At 41.8% G+C, this 22,877-nt stretch overlaps 1 protein-coding gene across 3 annotated transcripts in view; it reads left to right on the forward strand.

Annotated features, from left to right (window-relative positions):
• CHN2 (chimerin 2) overlaps window positions 1–22,877 on the forward strand; it is a 163,238-nt gene that overhangs the window by 123,647 nt on the left and 16,714 nt on the right. For all 3 annotated transcript variants that reach the window (XM_055804652.1, XM_055804653.1, XM_005230668.4), the window contains 2 exons: window positions 13,916–13,993; window positions 20,544–20,628. In XM_055804652.1, coding sequence (XP_055660627.1) covers window positions 13,916–13,993; window positions 20,544–20,628 — 163 coding nt within the window. The remainder of the gene's footprint in view (window positions 1–13,915; window positions 13,994–20,543; window positions 20,629–22,877) is intronic.

Genomic DNA, 22,877 nt, shown 5'->3' on the forward strand with positions numbered 1-22,877 from the left:
TGTTTTGCCACTGCTGAAGTTAATGAAGAAGATTAGTAAGAGAGCAAAAAGCCCCCAGCTGGGAAGACCTCTTCCTACACCTCAGGAAAGTCTCCAGGTCTGGTGCCCTGCAAGTACTATGGAGCAGTGAAGGCTGTGAAACTGGGCTGCAAACGAAATGTGGAGCACAGGGGAAATGGAAGCAACTGGCTCGCTTTCTACGCTAATCTTGTACTTCTGTTAAATTACTAAAACCCCATGTTGGCAAGTTGCAAAAAATTGCTATAAATTAAAATAAAACAAGGACAGCATGCAATCACAATGATGCTGATAGAAGATGGCAGGTCATTTAATGAAATCTCCTTGTATTACAGGAATAGTAAACCAACTTGTTAAACTTCTAAAAGCAAATTAGATGGTTTTAAAATGAAGTGACAATGCATTTAAGTGATAAATCAACTTATTTTGTCTGAACGGACAATCCAGTGCTCAGCCTATTTTTCAAAATGTAGAATCTACAGGCTGTTATTTTTAATGTTGCAATGAAAACAAGTTTTGCCTAATTTGGAAATTGATTTAAGATAAATGGAAGCAATTAGTGTGGTGTGAAAACATACCACCCAAAAAGACATGTGTGGAGCTATGGTTTTCTTTCAGTGCAGTGAAGTCTGATTTTAGTTGTTGCCTTGTGCTATGGCAAGTCTTCGACTAGTTTGTGTAAACATGAGGTTTAAAATGCTGCATTGTCTGCTCATGGCTGAGTAAATCCTTCATTAATACCTTCTATATTAAGTGTGTCCCCTCCACTGGGGCTGAAGTGCGATACTTTACCAACAGCTGAGAGTCTGTCTAAGACATTCCTTCAGGGGTGCTTCTCGTTGATAAGCCTTTGCAAGGGCAGGGCTGGGGCATGGCTCCTTCTTCCCATGCTGGCTAGATTAAGTCTGCGTTTCAGTTGAAGCCCCGAGAGAGCAAAAATGAGAGCAGAAGAGGGTCCTGATCCACATCAGCCTGCTAAGACATGAGTCTTTTGTTACTTCTTTCTTCAACCAGGAGAATAAGATTCTTTGCTGCTTGAAATTATAAGGCATTTAGAGATGTGCTTCTTGTTTTAGTAGCAGAAAAGGCATTCTCGGTGGGGCTGAGGCTGTCACTGCAGATTAAAAAAGCCCTGGGAAACAACTGATTAACAGAAAGAAAATGAGTGCAAAGCCCCTGTGTCTCTGTATTGAGCTTGTACAGGGGAATACAACTTTGCTCGGCAGTTGTCGGTAGAGGATCACCTTTGAAACTGACATTTTATCAAAGCACTGTAGTGGAGAGCTATAATAGTAATACTGCACTTTTGTTTTTACTTTGTTCTCAATTGTGATAAAAGTAAAACACTCAACTTTTCATAAATGAGCACTGAGGAAGCAAGATAAAAGGCAGAAAAAGATTTGAGTTAGATTGACTGAAACTGTTCCAACTATTTTTCATGTTTTATTAACTGTTTTTAACAAAGTGTTTCAGACTGGAAACAGAAAATTGCTTTTTTAAAATGCTTCAAACTTAAATGCTTTTTTTAAAAGATGGAATCTGGGTCTTGGTCAGAACTTCCCTCTGCAAAGTTCCTAGCCCGATAAGTCACGTGTACTGCAACAGGAAAAGATTTCCCTGAAAAATCCCACCTCCCAAGTTCAAACATACTGACTTATATGTTGTTCTACTCTTCACATTAGCAAAGTATAAAGTAATGGTACTTTGTGAAGCAAGTGAATCCTCCCTCTTTTTTTATCATAACCCCTGGTCTAACTCTGTGGTGTGCTGAATGCCTTCAGGTCTGAATTAGTAGCAGTGGAAGATGTGCTGCACGTTGTCAGTTCAAGCTCTTCCAGTATATGCTGGTGCTGCTGAGACAGTAAAACTCAGAGTGCGTTTGGTAGGAGCTGTTATGTCTCTTGTTTCATCAGCATCTTGATTTTCTGCGCTGCTATGCACTGGCCGCAGCTGTGCAAACCCACTGAAAGCCACAAGCTTGCTCCAGAAGTCTCCCAGATAGAGCTGGTGTGTACAGCTGTGTCCAAGGGGATAATCTGAACCTCACTCTGTGTGGTTATATGCAAGGAGAAGGAGACTGAGGTTTTTGGGCAAAACCACAAATATACAGTGACATCTCCCACAGACACTGATCTGCACTTAGGAGTAAAACCATTCTTGGGTCTTAGCCTGGTTCAGCCACTGGGGCTGGGGCAGGAGCTGCAGTGGGGCACTGTCGGGTGGTGGGTCCCAGCCTCAGATCAGGCTGCATGGAGGAGTGCATGTCTGCTATTCCCAGTCACCTAAGGAAAGATGAAATTGCTTCCTTGTTTTTCCTTTTGGGGAAGAAAAAAAAACCCAGCTTGAAGGAGCTTTTTATTCTTTTTACTATTTGTGGAACGGCTTCATCTTCATGTGGCAGCATTCGTGTGCATCTAGTGCCTGTCAGTAACATAAAGAGGGTGGTAGCAGCTACGTGGCCTCTTTGAGCAGTGTTTTCAATGAGACATCTGCCACAAAGCAAAAACCTCTGCTCTGCAGAAGAACGTTGGTGCAGATGGCACCAAGTACCACATATACACAGAGGCCACATTCCCCTGTCCCAAACAGTAATCAGGTAATGTGCTTAAGATAATATATAAATTCAGATAAAAGCCAGCTAGGTAGACTGCAGAAAATACTTTAGCTGGACAGGATCGCTGTATACAGAGTCGGTTGAAGTTATTCATACTTTCCCAGAGTTCATCCCGGAGTGCTGCAGTGACTGTCATCCTTTGGTGTGTGGTGATCAGAAAGGGGAGAATTCAGAGTGATTTCATAGATTTGGAGCTGAATTCAAGGCAGAAAAGCGACTACAGAGCTAACTATTTCCAGAACCGAAGTTTTGTGATATTTAGTTCCATTGACTTAAGTGGGGCTGTAAGGTATGGATGAAATCTTTTACCTACAAAATGTCTTAGCTGAATTGGTCCTGATGGTGAAACTAACTTGTTCTGTTGTGTGTATCCCCAGCCATTCCTCACCACAAGTGAAATGAAATAAATAAGCTGTAAACCAAGGTACTGCAGTTGAACAGGCATGGATAGAGGTAGGGTACAGCATCAGTCTTGATTTTAGCGTACTTTAAAAGTGCTGCTGCTGACAGGACAGTATCTATTCAGATCAGCTAAACCGCTGTTAAAGAATATAAATATTAGAGTGGTGGCAACTATATATTTCGAAAGAAATTTCTTTCATTCTGCAAAGTACAAACATTTTCCTTTCTGTGGGCAGAGTCAACTGCAGTTTGAGTTTATGCTGGTAGTAGCCCCGTGGGTCCCATGAATTAAATCCCAGGCTGAGTAGTGATGTCATTCCCTCAGTTCCTTTTTAATCTCCTTTTTGTGCTGAGAGCAGCCATCTGTCCCCCTCCAAACAATGACGGAAGCAGCTGTGCATGGTGTGCCATCAGGAACAAAAGCCATTGCTTCATACCAGAGGGCAGTGGGCTGCAGGTTGCAGCGAATTATAAAGATAACAGGGTCAAATGACACCTGTACAGAAAAATACAACTAGGATCATACAGCCTTTATGTGTTCATTCAGTAGCAGAGAAGTGGGGTCAGTCTTTGAGGTTTTCTCTACTGGCCATGGGAATGTATATGTGTTTTCAAGGACAGCCGCGGTGGTACTTACCCATGGAGTAGTAGAGTAACAAAATCAGCTTCAAGCAGCAGGCCAAGCAAATACAGCATAAAACAATTCTTTCAAAGGGAAAATAAACGAACTTGGATACATTCTGGTACTTTATACAAGTTCAAAGATTGTGATCTCAAGTGGTTTGCGTATCCTATAACATGTCCTTATAAAAGCGCACTGAACCATGCTTTTCATGTGCATTCTGCAGCACATAGTAGTTCCCTTGCTGCTTTGTGGGAAAAAGGAAGCTGAACGAGGGCCGAGTGCTGCTCAGAAGCCTTATCCAGGAGAAGTTGGTTATGCTTTGAGCTGCTTTTTCTGCAGGGTGAGCTGGAAGGAGCTGGAGGAGGGGACCTACTGCACAGGGTTAAATAGCCCATTCCTTCGGGTGGCTTTCTACCTTTCAGCAAGTCATGCTAGTCCTGTCCCAACTATTCTTTCTTGTGTGCTGGGTCCACAAGGAGAACAGAAGCTGATAGAGGTTTAAGCTATAGGAAACCTTCTTATATGCTAAGGGGGAACATAATACATGGGGTAAAGTTCACGCTTATAATGAAATAGGTAAGTGATCACAGAACCTCCTGTCTTTTTAACCCCACATCACTTTTGTCTGCATGAATTCCTGCTCTGTTTCTAAGCAAACATGCATTTTGAAGCCATTAGTCAGAGGTATACCAGGGGTCACACAGCCTTACCACTTCTTTTGGGATGACAGTCCAGGATTTGACCCTGTCTTTCATGAACAGGGTGACATTCCTTGAAGCTTAATGGGACAGAAGCACATATTTCACAAATGGGTAAGCTGTAAACACTGTAAACACAGGGGAACACATCCTGGGACACAGAGCTATTCATGGATGTACAGCTGAGCCCAGACGAGCTGTAAGACAGCCATGGCTGGCCCAGTACCAAAACCAGTGATCCCTGCCATGCCACAGCTCCACTTACGCACATGGAAAATGGTTCCTTATTGCCCTCTTTTCTTTTTTTTTTCCCATGCAATTCTTTAGGGATTCTGAAATAGAAATTCACAGTCATAAAGTACAGCATCTTTGTAAAACTTGCATTTCTCCTTTTTTTTGGTGAAGTGCAATGGCTTAGGCTTGTTAAAAAGTATTCTTTCAACTTGAAAACTTGTTGTATTCTTATTTGCTAATTGGTACTTCCTGTCCTAAATGGTATGAATAACTCCTTTCACCTTAGATTGTCTACCTAGTTTGTATGTTTTTACAGGAAGAAGTCACAAGATGCTGCAGTAAAAGGGGACAGAGATATTACTAATGATGGAAAACACATGATTGCATTTCTAGGTCCTTGTATTGTGTAGTTTACCTGAAGATGTTGTGACTGCTGAGCAGCAGTGTAACTCAGTCATGCTGTTTGTAAGTTTGAGACTGAAACTTCAAAGAGTTCGTTCTCAACACCCAGAAACTGCCAAAACTAGAGAAAAATCCTGTTTGCTGCTTGATACTGATATTGGCACAGTCCTTCTTGCAAATTGCTTATCTCCCCATCTCCATGCTAAATGAACAGAGCATTACACCATTGAGAATCCACTCCTGAACTGTTACTGTCCAGGAACAATTTTATAAATTACCTTTTAGGCAAGATGACCACTGGTTCAGGAGTCACTGGTTCACAAATTATTTGTTCTCTTCCACTTCCAGAAATTACTTCTTTAACCCACATTAAAGTCTCTTGTTTTAAACTGGCTTGAGCTGGGGCAAAACTTAGGGCGCTGCTGTTGGTTCCCGAGACTGCCACAGCATACTTTACATTCTGGCAGCTCTCTGGTGTTGCTTTACAGCCCCTCCAGAGATCAGCTGGCTCGGCTGAGAGGTTAGTGGCTCCAAACACAAATGCCGTTGCTGTCTGACTCTGTGGTTTCTGGGAAACTTTCCTGAAGCCTGTTTTCCTCCACGTTTTGTCATAATCCCAGGAGGGGTGGATTTTTGCTTCTCTATATGAACAGAATCTCTGACTGTGGTCCCTAAGATTCAGCCTAGAGCATATGTTGCAATGCTGAGTTGGTCTCACTCTGAGAAACTTTTACTCCCACCAGCATATAGTATCAGAACTCAAAAGTGAGAAACAGAAGAACTTTCTGTGGTTTATTTTTTTGTATTGCATTTATTTTTGTTGTGTTAAGTTTTACTGTGTTGAGAGCAGACGGCCAGTTACTGTGCTGCTTTGAGATAACACATGGCTGTAGGGTGTAGTAGCATCTGAGACAGAGAAATAAGAATTATCCCCAAAGTGAGGAAGTAAGTGTTTGTGTACAGTGCTGTGTATTCATTTGCGTGTGTAACGAGGCATACGTCAAACATCCAGGCCTTATGCCCACCAGCTATACAACATAGTAGCTGTGTAACACTGGGTTTTATTATCAAGCTCATTCATTTGATTAAACAGACTTAATGCAGTCTCACTAAACATGGTCCTCAGTTTAACCCTGTGATTGAGCATGGCAATCAACCAGCTCCTTCAATGCACAAGCAGTTATGGTTAATGACAACCCCACACTAGCAAGGCGAAAGGCCCCAAGGGCAGGACTGCTGCACTCTAGGTGCCTCTAGCCCCTTTCCCATCCTTTCAAGGACCCTGCGCCTCAACCCCAGGCTTCTCCTTTCTCAGAAGGGACATTCTTGCCTTCTTCTCTTTCCCCAGCTGGGGAAGTAAGCATGTTAACTTCTCCACTTCGTTGTGGTGGCTCAGCAGGTTTGGCTCTAGTTCAAGCTCTGCAGTCTCCTTGCAAGGCAATGATGGTTTTAATCAATGGCAAGCTGGCCTTCCTAAACAAAGTGCTGTTTCTTCAGAAAGCAAGAGCTTCATAGTGAAAATGTAGAAAGATGAACAGGTCATGTACTTGTATAGCTCTCGTGGTGCTGAGGTGGCATCTGCTGGGGGTCTGGATAAAAACTTTAATATTTAGGATATTTTTTAAAATCTCTGTCTCTTGACTAATAGTCCCATATATTACAGAAAGCATGAGTCACTTCCCTCTTAATTTGGAGAGGCCATTGTATATCATATTAAGTTCATTATGTTGCTAGGCTATTTCCTCTGTGGGTGAAATGTCAACATACTGGCAACCTATATAGTTAGCATCAGAAATTTGTATTAATTACAGACTAATTCCTCCATAGTTATACTTCTTGAAAAAGTTCATCCAGTGAGCCCAGAGAAACCTATAAAGGTTACATGCAGCTGTATAACAAATGATACAGTAAACTGGGTATTCCGTGTTTCCAGAGCATGAGTCTTAGCCAGGTCTAAAGTATGGGAAGTATTGACAACCAAAACAAAGTACACTTATTATTAAATGATTACTGATAGGTATGGTTGAGGCTGATTCCTTACTTCATTTATTCTAAAATCGAATAGATAGTAGAAAAATAGAAATAGAAAAGAGTTCAGGGAGATAGTAATCTTAACTAATTTTTAATATCTTAAAGTAAGCAATCTGTTTCTACCTGAATCATCTAATTTCCTTATATGATCCATAAATGAACTGCAAGAAGGCAATTCAATCTCACCCATTTTAAACTTGATCTGTCTTAGAAAAGGATGAATCACTGTCTGGAAGTTTCTGGTTTTCTCCTTTGGCTACAAAGAGACATCAGTTTACTGTTTTAGGTTAGACACCTGCTGTCCGTCTGTCTGTCCATCCGTCCAACCATTCATTCTATCCTTAAATGTCCATTTGTTGGAAAAATAGTCTGTTAGTTTTGTTGTCAACACAAACAATATAATTGACAGAATAATGGGATCATTGCAAATTTTTTACAGATATCAGGATTAATATTATGTCTGAATTTTTGTTTGCCTACAGATCAGTTGTTGTCATAGATGTGCCTTAATTGATAGCTGTGATAACAATATTCATTCACATACACTGTAGTCAGTCAAACAGTCAAATTCAGTTAATCACGTGTTGCATCCACACAGAGAAAAAGAAGTAATTCATAAATAAATTCAGTGCAGTTTCCCTAAGAAAGCCCTATCTTGAAGATGAAGTGGCTCCTGACCGCCCCACCACAGGGGACCTGGTGCTCTTCTTCCTTCATGGCAGCAGAAATGGCAGCAGTGTCTGGCTCTGCTCTCATCTGCCCCACTTAGCCCTCATGTCCCCACTCTTTCATCCCTCTGCTAACGTTTGGGTCATGAATATTAGGCGCAGAGGAGAGGATCACAAACTTGGCCAGGAAAACATCATTAATAACCTTGACAAGTATGGAGATGGATTGGGAAGGATAAAGGAGAGAGTGGGAGGAAAGGAAGTTGAGGCAGTAAGTAGGCTAGACCTGCTGGTACCGTGTTAATCTCTACAGGGTTATCTGAGGGAATCGCTGAATTAGTTCATACTATACCTAGATTCTTTCCTTATTTCTGGACTCTTTCTTCCTTGATACTGGCATGGTATTTGTAACACAATGCATATTTATTATGGTTTACAAAAATAAGAAATCAAAATACTATTTCAGACATATTAAATAGAATGGTTGATGTGAAATAGATAGCCTAATGCATTGATACAATTGCCTGACAGTATAAAAGGGTTTTTTATTTTTTAATTGGAGATGGCTATGTAATTGCATACCACTTAATGTAACCTCCAGTTGTTGTTCCAAAATAGACACTAGTTTATTATATTAATACTCTATAAGAGGCTTACAACAACTATTATTTTCATAATAGTCTCTCTTGTGACTTCCTGATTCTACAGCATTTCACCTTTGGCTGTTGTATTGTTTGGTTCACTACATTGTTTTGAGAAAAATAACCATGATGCATACAGAAAAATCTCTTTGAGAAGGATTTAAAAAGGGGATCTGAAGTTTAAGGGGGATTGTATTTCCATTTGCTGTAGGTAAATTATGTCTTTTATCTGTGGGGGAGGGGACCAAATACTGTGTCAGTGCATCTAAAATGACAACGGGTCACTGCGATGCTAATAAACAGGCAATCACACTAACTTAGGAGAGTTCTGAAGATTAAAATTTTAAAAACTTTAACTTCAGAGCCTTTATTGCAGGAGGAGTCCTAAATGAGTGGTTCCTTTTGCCCTGAAATGGGTTATCCTTAGAAGAGAGGTGTGGTTGGCAGTGATGGAAGTGCACCCACGCTCTCCAGAATAGGAGCCCAGTGTAGGTAATCTCCTGCCATAAACACTTATGCCTATTGTTAACAGCTCCTCAGGCTCATGATTTGCAGAGGAACTGATGGTTATTAAAAACAAGAAAGCTGAAACTCTTAAGGAGTAAAAAGCAAAACTATAGGTATATCTGAATCCTTTAAAAAAACCTCATTGCTTTTTTTTTTTTTTTTTTAATGACAATGTCCAGGTTACTGGGCTCCAGCTCACCTGAAAGGAAGTTTTGTGCTGGAAATGAGAGACTTTTTATTATGAATATGTTGGTTTTTCAGAGGGCAAGGCAGCGCCCTTGAGAAGTCCAGACAGACCTGTGTTTGGGGGAGACTCTCAGCGATTGCATCTGGAGTGCTGTTAATCAGAGGAGGTCTACAAGTATTTTTGTTTATTTTTGATTCTTCGGGAGCAAGTAGATTGGGTTCCCCCAAAAAGCAAACCAGAGAGCAGCAGCAGCTCGGTTTCTGTGTGGTCTGACTCCTTTCCTTCTAACACCAAGCTTTTTGTTGTGGAGTTTTCTGGCCAAGCTCACCTCTGCAGTGTCCGTTCACCTAATTGATGTCAAAGAAACTTCCTGCCAGAGGGAGAGTTTCTTAGGAAAGTGGGGTTTGCAAGATTGGGTTGGCAAGTGCCACTCTGCAGGCATCATGCTCTGTTTCATGTTCACTACGTTTTCTGCTTGGAGCTTGTTTCCTCCCACTGTTTCAGCAGCACTGAAGCCTTTTAATGGCAGCTGCTGGTGGCATGGCAGTGGGAGGCACAGGCTGGCAGCATTGTGGTATGGCAGACCGTTGGCTGACTAGCCTCCGCCACCACTTCCCCTCCATGCCCTGTGTTTTGCTAAGAGCTGGCTTCTTTGGCATTGTCTCCTGAGCACATCGTGGGAAGAGCGCTGTGGGAGAAAACCAGAAAAAAACCAATAGATGCAAGATTCCGGCACCATGTGTCATCTCCACGGCGTGTTTGCAATTGAATAAACATAATCTGTCTGATGTTACCGAGTATGCCGTGCCTGCGAGGAAACAGGACTCTCTTTGACCTATGACTGTATCTATGTGCAGAGTTCAGTATATTTAGTTAAAGATCACTCATGGATTTGTCACAATTCCTCATCACGGAGCAATCTCCCTTTCACTTGTGGTGTCGTCCAAGGAGACGTGCCCATGCGGCTCCTCCACTTGCTGTAGCAGTGCCCGTCAGCAGGTAAAGCGGGAGCCAAAGGCCTGCCACTCAGTACCCTCTCCCTGCCAGCCAGGGGTGGGCACGGTGGTGGCAGGAGGGCAAGAGCCATCACTCCTGCAGTGTCCCTTCCTGCCACACTGGAGCTGGCATGGGGGAGCTGGGCGGCACGCTGTGAAGTTCCCCTGCTGCTTGCATCCAGTGAGTACTCAACACTGCCCACACGACTACAGCAGAAATCATGCCACATGTACAAAACCAAAAGCTTTTCATACTACAATTTGTTCTTTCCTAGCCCTGAGGCCTTTGTTAGCAAACAAGACGCCAGTCTTTGAGGGGAGAGACAATGGTGTGGTTCAGCGCACTTTGCAAAGGCATGCTGGAAATTGTGCAACAGCTGAGTCACCCTCTCTTCCCCCCCTACTTTTAAATTTGTTATCCTGTTCAGTTACATTTATTTTGCTGTGAATGCCCAGTTTGATATACAGCACATGTGTTTTACAGAAAGACTAGTGAACTAGAATCACATGTTATGCAGAAATCCTTTGGTCTGAAAATGCAGACAACCTGTATTTGTCTTTCAGCCTTCACTAGCTTAGATGTTTGGTGACAACTAGCAATAATACTTTTAACCACCAGCGTTCTCCTCCTTAGCTGCAGGCTAACTTGCTAACTTGATCAAGAGACGCTCTTTGAATGTGTTGATACCACATGCAGTAAATTTTGTATTAAGTAAAAGAGAAGAGCACTGGGATTGACCTATGGTATCAGTGTGTTGGAACTAGTTGCTGCTGAGAATTTATTACGGCTGCTGTTTGCATTATATTTAGAGAGAGAAAGGGTTATATACGTGGTCCAGCTCATCTGTTTTACAGCACCGTTTAGACACCAAACCTGGTAGGGCTTTGTATGATTAAGATTCTTAAGGATGCACTCACTGTTGCCTTCTGTACACATCCTGTGTTTGCAAGGGATCCCATTAAACAACTGTCTAAACAGGGCCCAAGCAAGGCAGAAAAAAGCAACCTAGGGGATAAATAAAATTTCATATATGATAAACAGTAAGTACTGATCTGTCTTAGTCATATGAACTGGTCTGGCTGAGTTGTCCTCCTCCAAGTCTATTAAGCTCAGTGCTTCTGTGCAAACACTCAGAGTTTCCATCAAATACAGTACTGTATGTCTGATCCCAGGATGACACTCTGATATTCCAAAAATAGCTTAATAAATAGAAATTCCAAGATGTATCATCATAAGCCTGTAGCTTGAGTATCAAATCTGCCATGTTATGTAAAAAAATATTGGTTATATAATGGGATTTTTATCAGTCTAGTGACAAATACAAATATTAGAGCATTATTAGGAAACTGACCTCTCTCTGACTTTGGATCTGTTAGGCTGGAAGTCAAAGAGAAAGTAGCTTATGTATATAGGGGGATTTAGATGCTGTAGCTTCAGAGGTGTCTAATGACTTAGACCTAGTTTGGTGGTTTTGTTCCAGATAAATGTAAATACATTTAAAATGGTACTGAGGAAAGAAACTGGAGTGTGGTAAGAACTTCAAGCTGCTCCAGAGTTTCCTTCCTGATGGCCCCAAACTGAAGCCATTGCCACTGCTGGGGTCAGAAGTGGCATGTACTCCTCATCTCTTGAAATACATTAAGAGCGAGCTGGGGAACTGTAGTTTGTCTTTATCTGCTGGAAAGCAGATAAAGGTCCTGAGCTAGCAGAAATTGGGACTCAGTAGTGGGAGGACATATGGAAAAGCAGCAGGGATTTCCTCCAGGCAGAGCAATGTTCATACATACATTACAGCCAGTTGTCACAGCGGTCAGGTAACAGTGCCAAGCCCTGGGGAAAGGCCAGGCAGGCAGCAACTGCTCGAGGAGCAATGGGGTTGTGTGGAAGTCTTCCCTACCAGGGAGCAGAAGCTTTGAGTGTGGGAGCATGGATAAAGAGATGCTGTGAGTTACCTGGAAAAGAAAAAATTTAGGTATGCTATACATAGAAGTAAGTGCATCATTTTATAACTGAGAAGCTGATTTTGAAGGTTGCACAGCTTCTTGAAAACCCTAAGTAGGGCACTATCTGAAATTGCATGGCCTGATGTTACTGATGGCTGACCATCTGTCCCCATGGGCTTTCAAATCAGGAGAGCATCGCTATTACTAAGAGCAGGCAGTCTATATGGTGGGGGTTTTAGTAAGTGAATTAGATGAACCTTTTTGACTTTTCAGCCTGACATAAAAGCAGACTGAAAAAAACAGAGGCAAGTTCAACTTCACAAGTTAGCATAAGTGAATTAAATACTTTAATTTCACCAATTTTCTGGGTAAGTTGAAGTGAGGCAGACTATAAAAGGCTGATGTGGTCTCTAGTGTCTCTAGTTCAAAGAGGCAGTTTCGCTAGTATTGCTGATGGCCCCCCAGTTTGCTCTGTTGCATTAGCCACACCTTAGAGAATTAAATCTCACAGTGCCATGCTCAGCAGGTAACTCCTATCCTCTTCTTATGGGTGGAGAATGGGCATACTCACTAAGGAAGCAGGAATGGGGAGCTGGAGGGAGGGAAGCCAGTGGGAAGGGGGCGCTGAATGTGCTTCCCAGGGGATGCTCAGTGTCACACATCTTCTGTGGCCTGGGACAGGGAACTACCGGCCTGTGAAGAAGTGAATCAAGGTCCTCAAAGTAGCACTGCAAGCTGTAGCACAGACTGGTCAGGGTCCAGATCCATCCTGTCCCTGGGCTCTATTTAGAAATCAATTTCTGCCCCTTCCCCCCCTCCCCCTAAATCTATAGAGGCATGTAAGCGGAGCAGAGACGACTGCTGATGCTACCATGCAGACCGTGTTCTGCAATCAGGGCTGTGCGCATGGGCATCCTACATCTGTGTGAAGCTCCCCTGCTGCCTTCACTCGAGCGTGGCACAGGGCTCGGGGGGCTTCCTAGCCTGCATCATCCTAGCTGGGCTTTCGACTTCCCCCGACAGTGAGCTAGTTCCATGCTACCACGTGCACACTGACAAAATGCTCTAGTTTAATAGATGGCATAAAAGTGCTATTAATGCTTGGAGTGCGGCTGGATTTTTCCCCTTGTACAGGATATCAGGGTAGGGGGTGGGGTGGGGTGGGGGGTGGGAGTAGGGGGTGGTCAGTGGGGAGATATTTAGCCCTGTAAGATTAAACAATCATCATGGGTTTAAGGGCTTAATCTGCTGGCATGCAGGCTGCTGGCTGATAAGTCTCTGAGTCTGAGTATAATTGGATGCAGCATCAGATTCAGTTGTGTGGGCTTTCCTGGGGCTTTTTGTTTGTTTGTTCATTTTTAACACACTGCGGAGTTGAAGCAATCTGTTCCTGGAAATGCCTTTGGGCATGAAGCTGTAACACTGTTCCCTCGCCGGCCGGCCGGCATTTCGGCAGCACCTAGCTGGAGACCACCGCTCAGGGAGGGTGGGGGTGGTGGGGGGGGTTGCTCAGTGCATGAATTCGGGCTATTGTTCAAGACACACATCTGCCTTAAGAAATCACACGGCACAGGCCGTTACTTATTCAGATGCAGAAGCTCCTTCCGTCCCACAAGACGGCCCATTCAAGTCACATGCCAGAGGTCTCAGCAGAATGGGCTGCAGCTGCTTCAAATCTGCTGTCTAACATCAGAAGCAGTTGGACAAACTGTACTGTACTGACTGCAGTCAGGCTCCCGGGTGCCGAGGAAGACAGGGAAAAGATTTGGGATCCCAGCGCTATGTTCTCAGAGGATCTGTGGCTGGAAAATGACAAAAACTGTGCTGTTGTTCACAAGTCGAAGCGAGGAAGGAAGCGCCAAGAGCTCCTGGCCGTGGCCCTGGGGGTGAAGGTGGGAGTCAAGGGGGCACTTTTGTGGCAACCTCTGAAACTCTTTGCCTATTCACAGATCACCTCCTTGGTCAGAAGAGCAGCCTTAACTCAAAATGACAACCACTTCAACTATGAAAAAGCACACAATTTTAAGGTAAGCACATCTTCCTATTATTTTCAGCTAAAAAGTTCTGTTTAGATGCCTCACATTTTATTTTCTGATGTGCTGGGGTTTTCACACACCCACTGATACTTCGAGAAAAGTGTTGAAAAAAGTATTTTTCTACTTTAAGTTCCCTTGACTGCATTCTTAATGTGGTTTTATATAGGCACTTAATCCAAATAACAGTTTTGCTACTCACTACACTACTTGACTAGCATTTTAGCTCTTTTGGCACAGATTAATTTTTCTTTTTTATTCAAAGTACTTCATGTTGATTGTCTAAAGTGTATCCGTTTTTAAATGAAAAAAAGGCCTCTTTTCAAAAGAAGCCAGTAGCATTTTACCAGCAAAAATTTTGGTCCATTTCTGTTTCAGATGAAGTTGAGGGAGCTTGAATACTCCCTAACAATAAAGCAGACCACAGTGGTGGTATTGTCCCCTAGCTTTTGTTCCACCACCATATGCTAAGGAAATGCTCTCAGAGCCCCACTGAACTATAGGATCTAAGCTTAGGTTTGCTTGTCATACTAAACCAAATAGCTGGACAAACACAGGGATGTTTAAATGGATCATCTTTTTGCTGTCTTACATATATAAAATCAGATTTTTAGGGATTTTTTCTCCAAGTGCTGTGTCTGGCATGCTGCAGCAGGGAAGTGACTCAGCTTTGGAGCTTTGGAAAGGGACCTTCCAGGCAGCTTGTACTAAAATGTTTTGCCAAAAGGACTGTGCTGGTTTTGGAGTATGCCAGCCAGTTACTGTATCTAATGCTGTCAAATTGCGGTTTGATGCTTATCGGAATGGATACAGAGAGAAGAAGAGGCAGTAACAAGACAAGAAAGGAATGCATCTCAGCTTTGAAACCTCAGTTTACTTAATGCTCCTTGAGGATGCTGATCTGGGTCACTGTCAGAATAGTTCAGCTCGTTAGCAGAAGGAGAGTGTTCTGTAACTCAGGCCTGTCAAAAAAGGAGAAGCACTGATTAAAATTATTTCACTGATTTCCTGGTTTAGCAAAAAAGCTTCATTTCTTATTTTTCTACATATTCTGCCATGCAAACATTGCTCTCCTCTGCAGTACCTCTACTGTAGTTCGTAAATCAATAATTTAATATTAGTGAGCAAGGCAAATAATAGCACCTCTTTTCTTATTCCCCCTCCTTGACCCAGTCTACAGAAAAGTCAATATTTATCTCACTGATCGGCACTGAAGGAAATAGGGAAAATACTCTTGTGGGTTTTTGCTTGATTAAAACAGCTTTCATTCTTTCTGGGTTTTGCCCTCATTATCATTTTAATATGAAAACTATTTTAGTTTAACTAGAAAATATTTTCTCATGACTGAGACTTTTTTCCACTTTGACCCGTGCATTCTTTCCTCCTCAAAATTCCCCTTGTTTTGGCTTTGATTTATAATTGGACATGTGCCCAGTTAACTTTGCGTTTGCACAATCTAGCTGTTGTACAGTCTCTGTTCTTTTCTGTTTCAAAAGAGTCATAGTTTAACTGGAAAATCACATGATTAAAATATATATGTATTCAAACACATGACAGCAAAAAATTATTGTTTTATCCTAATAAAGGCAATAAATACTTAGGGAAGAAACATTTTAAAAAAAATGTCCAGAAAGGCCAGTCAGAAGTGTTAAATTTACTTAACAAAGAAGTATGTTCACTATGCAAATACAGTTAATTTTCCAAAGGAATATATTAGAACATGTCTAGTTGTTGTAAAAAACCATGGATAGAATGCTTAGAGTAGAATATTTAGATTTGAAAGATGGCTAAATTCAAGTCTATAACTTTAATATATTCCATATTCACTACATTAAAGGGGTAAGAAGTTATTTAAAAGAAAGAATGGCTTTATGGGTCTTGGGGCAAAATTCTTAATGGCTTTTGACAGCACTCAGGCTATGATGATATGGGATTTATCTGATGGAAAACACTATTTTGCAGACATTCAGAAAGTTGTCTTCCCCATTTTTTAGGTGAAGACTGATGGGTATTATATCATTCGTCTGAGTTCATAGGGACAAAGGTTACAGGTCACAGTGTCCCTCATAATCTTGTCACAGGCAATTCTTCATGAACAAACAGGCACTCTTTAGCTCTTGTCCTTTAGCCATGAAGAATCTTAAAAATGAAGGACACATATTTCACGAAGCTGCTGAGATTTTTGTAGATCTTACACTGAAGATCTTACCCACTGGAAGAGAGAATGAACTAAAGGCAAAAATAGACTCAAGGCACAGATTCAGGGCAAGGATGGCTCTCCCTCCATCCTTTCCAAGCTAACATAAAAGTTAAAAGGGACCGTTGGAGTTTGGAGCATGAGGGCACCAGGTTATGTCCTTCTCTGCATCTGTGCTTTCTGATTTAGCCTCAGTTCCGAATTTCAGGGCACTGAAGGTAAATGAACAAAAAAAGATTTAGTATCCAGACTGATTTGTTAAGCTGGGTGCATCCTGAGCACACAACGCAGTCACATGGATTTAGGTTTGGAGCTGGCATCTGGTGGGACAACTTTGCATAAGCCAGTGCAGACATACCACAATTCAGGAAAGAGAATAAATCTCTGAAGCCCTGTTTAGAAAGACAGAGGTATTTCTGTAACTATGTGGGCGTCAGCCTAACAGGATTGTAAAGTCTTGCATCTTGTTACAGTTAGGATCCAGCAGGCTCTCTGGGATGTGCTTTACCTGCCAGCTTCAGTGGGGTCCCAGCTAGCGGTGAGGTCAACCTCAAGCCCGAGGGCAGCAGCATGGAGTTTAGGGATGCTCCGTGCATTTTGTTCTAGGCTGGGAATTCATGAGAGGGCCTCTGCGCTGCTTTAAGTGAGCGAATACAGTTGAATAATACGCATTTTCCACACTATTGTGCCTGTTTGCTGCTATAGCACGGGCAAATCCCATTTGCAGGCAGGCTAGGGGAGTAAAGGCAGCTGATTATGGACAGGTCAGGAGATCTACTGGGAGAAAGTCTCTGGGATAAATTTCTCTTTGTGTTAATCACTGCAGATAAACACTGCTTCTGGGAGACAAAGGGGTTGCAGGAGGCATTTTTTAACAGGCATCATGAAGATTATGTGTATTTAAATAAAAATAACAGCAGAGTCAGCTTTTCTTCCCTGCAAACGGCTCAGGTTCAGCAGGAGAGTACAAATTTACATGTATTCAGGTGAAAGTCTGAAAAAAACTTGTTTTCTTTGGAGGCAAATAGAAAAGTCTTCAAACCCAATCACATAAATAACAAAATTGTCACAGAAACAGCACTATATAATGCAAATAAAAAAACATGCGTTTCAATTCAATTTTTTAGTTTGTTTCTGCAATATTGCTTAAGGGATTTTATTGTTTTGCCACTGTGTGGGCACTGCTTCACTTCGGTCTCAGTTTCTCTCTCTGTGAAAACGGCTCAGACACAGACTAAACCTGAATGAGATAGCACCCATGGAGGGAGTTCTGCTGTTTAAAAACAAGGGTTCCAGAAGGCCAAAAGGCAAAGGTGAGAGCACAGAAAGGCAATAAGAAGAGACACTCAGTGTAGTATTGGGTGAGACAGTACAGCAGAGAAGAGAGGACGATTGTAAGAATTAACTTTTCATTGAAAGATCTGGAAAGGAAAGAAGTGAAGAAGCTAAGATGTTAGGGGTTAGACATTGTGAAAAGAAGAAGAAACACTAAAACAAGAGAAGTGCCGTGTATAGTCTGAAATGTCATGGGTTTGGCTTATATGAGGAAATATTTTCCTGTAAGTTCTTTTTTAAAGTCGGAATTATGTGTCAACTGTAGCCCAAGCAGCCTGAGCCTATGCTGTGTGTACACAGAGAGAACACCTGAGACTGCAGGATGGGGCAGGGACCAGTAATAAATAGATTTTGATCACGTTTCCATAAAATCTAAGTCCAGTCCATTTGTAATGATGCAGTTACAAAGGATGGGCCAAAACCTAAAAACCCATCTCAAAACCCTAAGACCTTGGAGGCAAAACTCCCAATTACCATTCAAAAGTGTTATGTGCAAGCTTCGGGCTGCATTCGGGCATTGTGCTCATAAGAACAGATTTCCTTCATTACTTCTTTAAAATTAATGGCAGGCCATAAGTGACTTAGTTCAAAACTGCATCTTAACAGATGTTTTGCACCTTCATCTAGAAACTTTGGAAGATCTCCCTTTTCCAGTTAGAGATAGCGAGTATTTCCCTGTTTCCACTTCACCAGAAACCACCAAGACTAGCTTTCCACAGTGCATTTCAGCTGGGAACTTGCCATTTGGGCTAAAATGCAGATCTGTGAAAAATGGAAGTGAATGAGTGAAGAGAGTTAACCTTTGAGGGCCACCAAGCTGAAGGGGACAAGGGACGGGTGCACAGTCAGCACTTCTCAGGTGGCATCCTTGGTCAGAGTTGATGACTTTCCCATTAAATGACAGGAGACATCAAGGAATAATTAGCTATCATTTTCTAAATAGGCCACAGCAAGATCCACTGCAATAAGCTTTATGTAAAGTGAACAAGTAGGCCACAAATATCCTAGCAACTGCAATGGGCTTTAAATATGAAATTCCACCATTTAAAAAAATCCTGAATAACCTTTTGCAGCCACTTCCCACAAGGTTAGTTTTGTAAACTGCTGCAAAGCAGAAGACACATTAGCTACCTTCCCACAGCAGATGATTTTCACCCACAATTAAACACAGGCGAAAAACTACTAATTATGTGGTTATCAGTCTAAAAATGGTAAAGATGCAGGCATAATTAGTTGTAGCTGTAGTTTTGTATCTACTGAAGGTCACAGAGAGCATAAGCCTGGAACTCTGGTCACCAGCTGATGTTAGATACAGCCATTTGCCCCCACTAAAAGCCATGTCTGAAATTCATGCTACCCACCCTGCAAAATAAGATCTTTCAATCTGTCTATCTCAAACTCTATTGCAAAGTGTTGTTTCCCAGAGATACACATTTTTCTGAGAGATAAAATACCATTTTGAAAGATAAATATGACTAGTCAGACATTCCAGTTTTGACCTTTTACTATAAAAAAGGAGGAGGAATTACTATTGCTTTAAGCTTATTTATGCAAGTATTGGCTATGAGTAGTTGGTCAGGAGTCATTTGTGGTCAGGCTCACATTTTTATTGCTAAATCAGAAAGAGAGGTCTGTATTAAAATCACAATATTTCATCTTCCTGGGGAATGGACTCGAGTACAGGCTTGTGTAGGTGTGATCCTGCAGACAAATGGGGTGACAGCATTAGCAACCCACATGCTCGGCTTTAAACTTCACAAAGTTTATCTGAAAAGGGCAATGACCATTTTTTTTACTATATGAAAAGAGCAGCTTTCTACATCCTGGGGTTGGAAGTGGCCTTTCAGCCATCTGCCCAACGGGTAAATGAGCAGAGAGAAGGAAAAGGAAGCATTAGCAGCCAGAGTGTGCATGATTTATGTTTTGTTAAGTTCAATTAAGTCTCTGGCCAGAACTAGTTCATACCATGTCCATTCATACAGGCCCAGACCTCATTATTTATTCATCTTTTCAATGAAAATGAAATGCTTACTTTACCAGAACATACACCTTAAAAAGGTCTGCTGCTGTAACCTTTGGAAGAGCAGCAGAGGAAGCAGTGGTGGTGTGCAAAACCTGGCTGGGGACCATGAGCTCTGTTAGCATGCAGGTCATTTTATTCCTCCTTATTTACTCATGGGTGGATTGTAGCAAAATGAAGTTTGGTCTACTGAAAAAAAGCCTACTGACATCTTTTCCCTATGTGAGTTCAGTTTACTTCCTGGAGTAAGGAAGGGTATCATTTGCTTTTATCACTAATGGATTCCAGCGTGCAAAATCAGATCATTACCCAACCGCTGCCTGGAACGGCTGCACAAATCATTCATCCCTGATACAAATTTACAGCAGTCACCTTGAGTTTTGTTCAGTGTCATCGCATAGAAATGCACATGTAACACCATAGTTATAGTGTGTTCAAACCTGAGTGGTGCTCTTAAAACATGGGTCTTGCATCAGATCTGTGGCCACACACAGTTACAGGGAACCAAAACATGGTGCATTCAAAGGGACTTTTCAGTCACTGCATTTCCCCTACTTTCAAGTGATCTGTTGAAGAAGAGCATTTGAATCTCAGAAACATTCCTGTTTTGTTTGAACTCGTCAAATAAAAGCACTGACTACAGTTCTTTGGATTATTAGTTTTATATTTTTTTCCTTTGACTAGTGAACTTGGTTTCCTCCCCTCTGCTACAGCTAAAATGTCAGTTAGCAAAAATTATTTGTTTTCAGTGTCATACACAGCTCAGCCTTCTGTTATGTTAAGCCTATTGAAAGATAAACTTCAAGATCAAAGCAAATTTCTGTTCCCATGGTTTATTTCATCTAGACTTTGGAAAGATGTGGGCACTGTGTGCTAAAGATTTACTCCTACTGAGTCTTCTGTTGTTTATCCATTTCAGTTGTTCCATCTGTCAGACCATCTGCCTCCAATGACCCCATTTCTTTTTTTTTTTCCCCCCATTTGTATTACAGGTCCATACGTTTCGAGGTCCGCACTGGTGTGAATACTGCGCCAACTTCATGTGGGGTCTCATCGCTCAGGGAGTGAGGTGTTCAGGTAGCCCTTCCACATTTTCTGTCATTCTTTTGAAATGCTCTGACATCTCTCCCACTCCCAGCCTGCAGTCCCTGCAGGAGCTGGGGTAGGGATTACTTTACAGAGCAAGGCAAGAAATCCTCCCATGCAAGTTAGGGCATTGTCATTTTCCCCATTAGCTGGTTTAGAAATTAAGCTACCGGCTCTTGGTCACTGAGGGTGCCATACTTTCCGTAGTACCTTGGTGTGCATTGCTGTATACATTAAGAATTAATCTTTGTGGTTAAGTTATCCCTGGATGGTTTTATGTCTTAAGAAACAAGCTTTGGAAATGGCAGAGCCAGCCAACAGCTAGGCTTCATAACTCATCTTTTTTGCCACCAATTACTGAGAATTGCCCTTGTCTGCCAAAAGACTGTCACCTGTTTCTTATAAAATACCATGCATTGCTTTAAGCCTAAAGTAGCCCATCTCGAAGGAAAGCAAAAAATACCACCTTAATTTTCCTAGAAAGATTAGTTTTCTGGTGCCTTTGTAACTATATTAGCATTTTAATAGCGCTTTAATTATTTTGTTTGTTCTTTTGTTAAAAATAATCATCTTGGGAAAATGCAATAATCATCACATCGTGAGGTTTTGTATTCAGCAAGTGAAATAGTATTTGCTGCATTGTAAATGGGGTTTCATAACTCCTTGCTACGGACCTTCAATCCCATCAGTGTCTCACCTGAATATGCTTCTGTCTTACCTCTCCCTGCGCTGACCTCCAGGCATTCCTGACCTCAGACTGGCACCGAACATGTCCAGCCCTGACATCTACTTTTCATGGGCAGAGGAGGTGGTGGTTATTAAAATTTAGACCACAGTTTGAAGGATCAAAGTACCTTTCACAAATGTACAGTTTTAATAAGTGCAGTCTCAATTACTGCTGCATCTTATCTGCCTGTAGATGAATAATGGTAACACAAAGAATATGAGAAGGACATTAAAAAAGAGGAACATGAATAGTAGTTTGCTTTTCAGACTATTTGATCTGAAACTCAAGGGTGCAAAAACTGACCTTGCTAATGCATAGCGCTGTATTTGTTCACATATATAAAATATTAAACTTAGGAAAAGGCTTATTTATTTAGTATGAAAGATAATACTCTCCCTCATTAAATTACCAACATTTAACTCTAAGTAGACAGATGCACTTGGATTTAACTTCACATGCTTGTAGAACAGCACTGAAGACAATACAGGGAGGATCCTAACTGCAGCTGCTCACATTTGTTTAGATTTCACAGAACAATAATGTATTATGCAGTAATAACTGTATGAAGAAACACACAGAAACCCACCCAATTCCGCTAAATATGTAGGTGTGTTTGTACTGATGATATGATTTGGCTTGATTAATATTTTATAGAGAATAATACTGAGATGTGCTGCAAGTAATAGAGTCATGTTTACATTTTTAATAGCTTAGGCAGTGAATCAACATGAAAAAGCAGTAAGTAACTTGCTAGTGATGATATTAGATGTGTTATGTTATCCCAAAGGGTACCGTCAGTGATGGGCATGACTGGGAAGGCATTAAAACAAGAATCAAAGTTATGTGAGATAATGTAACTCACAACGGTGGTGTTTGCTTTACTGAGGCTTATAAATTAATTTGGCTGAATATTTGAATCTATTAGAAAAATTCAATTTGTGGAGATCAAGCAGTGATGTTTAAGTTAACAGAAACCCACCCGTGCAACCAAGAGTAGGATTTGACTTTGGAGTAAGAACCACTTGTAAAATGAGTAACTTTTTACATCATGCCTTTCCCAGCATTTAAATGCCTAAACCAACCCACAGACTAAACACAGGGGACACTTTAGTCACCAGTGAAGTGGTCAGACAGGGATGGGGAGGCTGCTGGTGTGGCAAAGCGAGCCAAGATGCGACACGGCTGGAATGCAGAAGGGAGGCATGCTAGCTCAAAGCACTGTCCCAGTTTGAGTGCTCAGGTGAATCCTAGGTCCTTCACCCATAAGCAGTGCTAAGCCACAAGCTGGTCAACAGAAAACAGTCATTACTGTGTTAATTGTATAAAAGGCAGAACTAAAACACCCAGAAGCTAAGTCCCATGTGTTCAAATGCAACACCCAGAGCTATGTGTTCAGCAGTGAACTGACCAAGTGGTCTGCACCAGTGGTCACCTCCAGCTCAGAGGGGTGCAAGGGACATCCAGAGCTTTTAAAGCTTTTCAACAGCTTTGCTGGAGTCCACTTTGCCCACCA

Source organism: Falco peregrinus, chromosome 5, assembly GCF_023634155.1.
Source record: "Falco peregrinus isolate bFalPer1 chromosome 5, bFalPer1.pri, whole genome shotgun sequence".
NCBI lineage: Eukaryota > Metazoa > Chordata > Aves > Falconiformes > Falconidae > Falco > Falco peregrinus.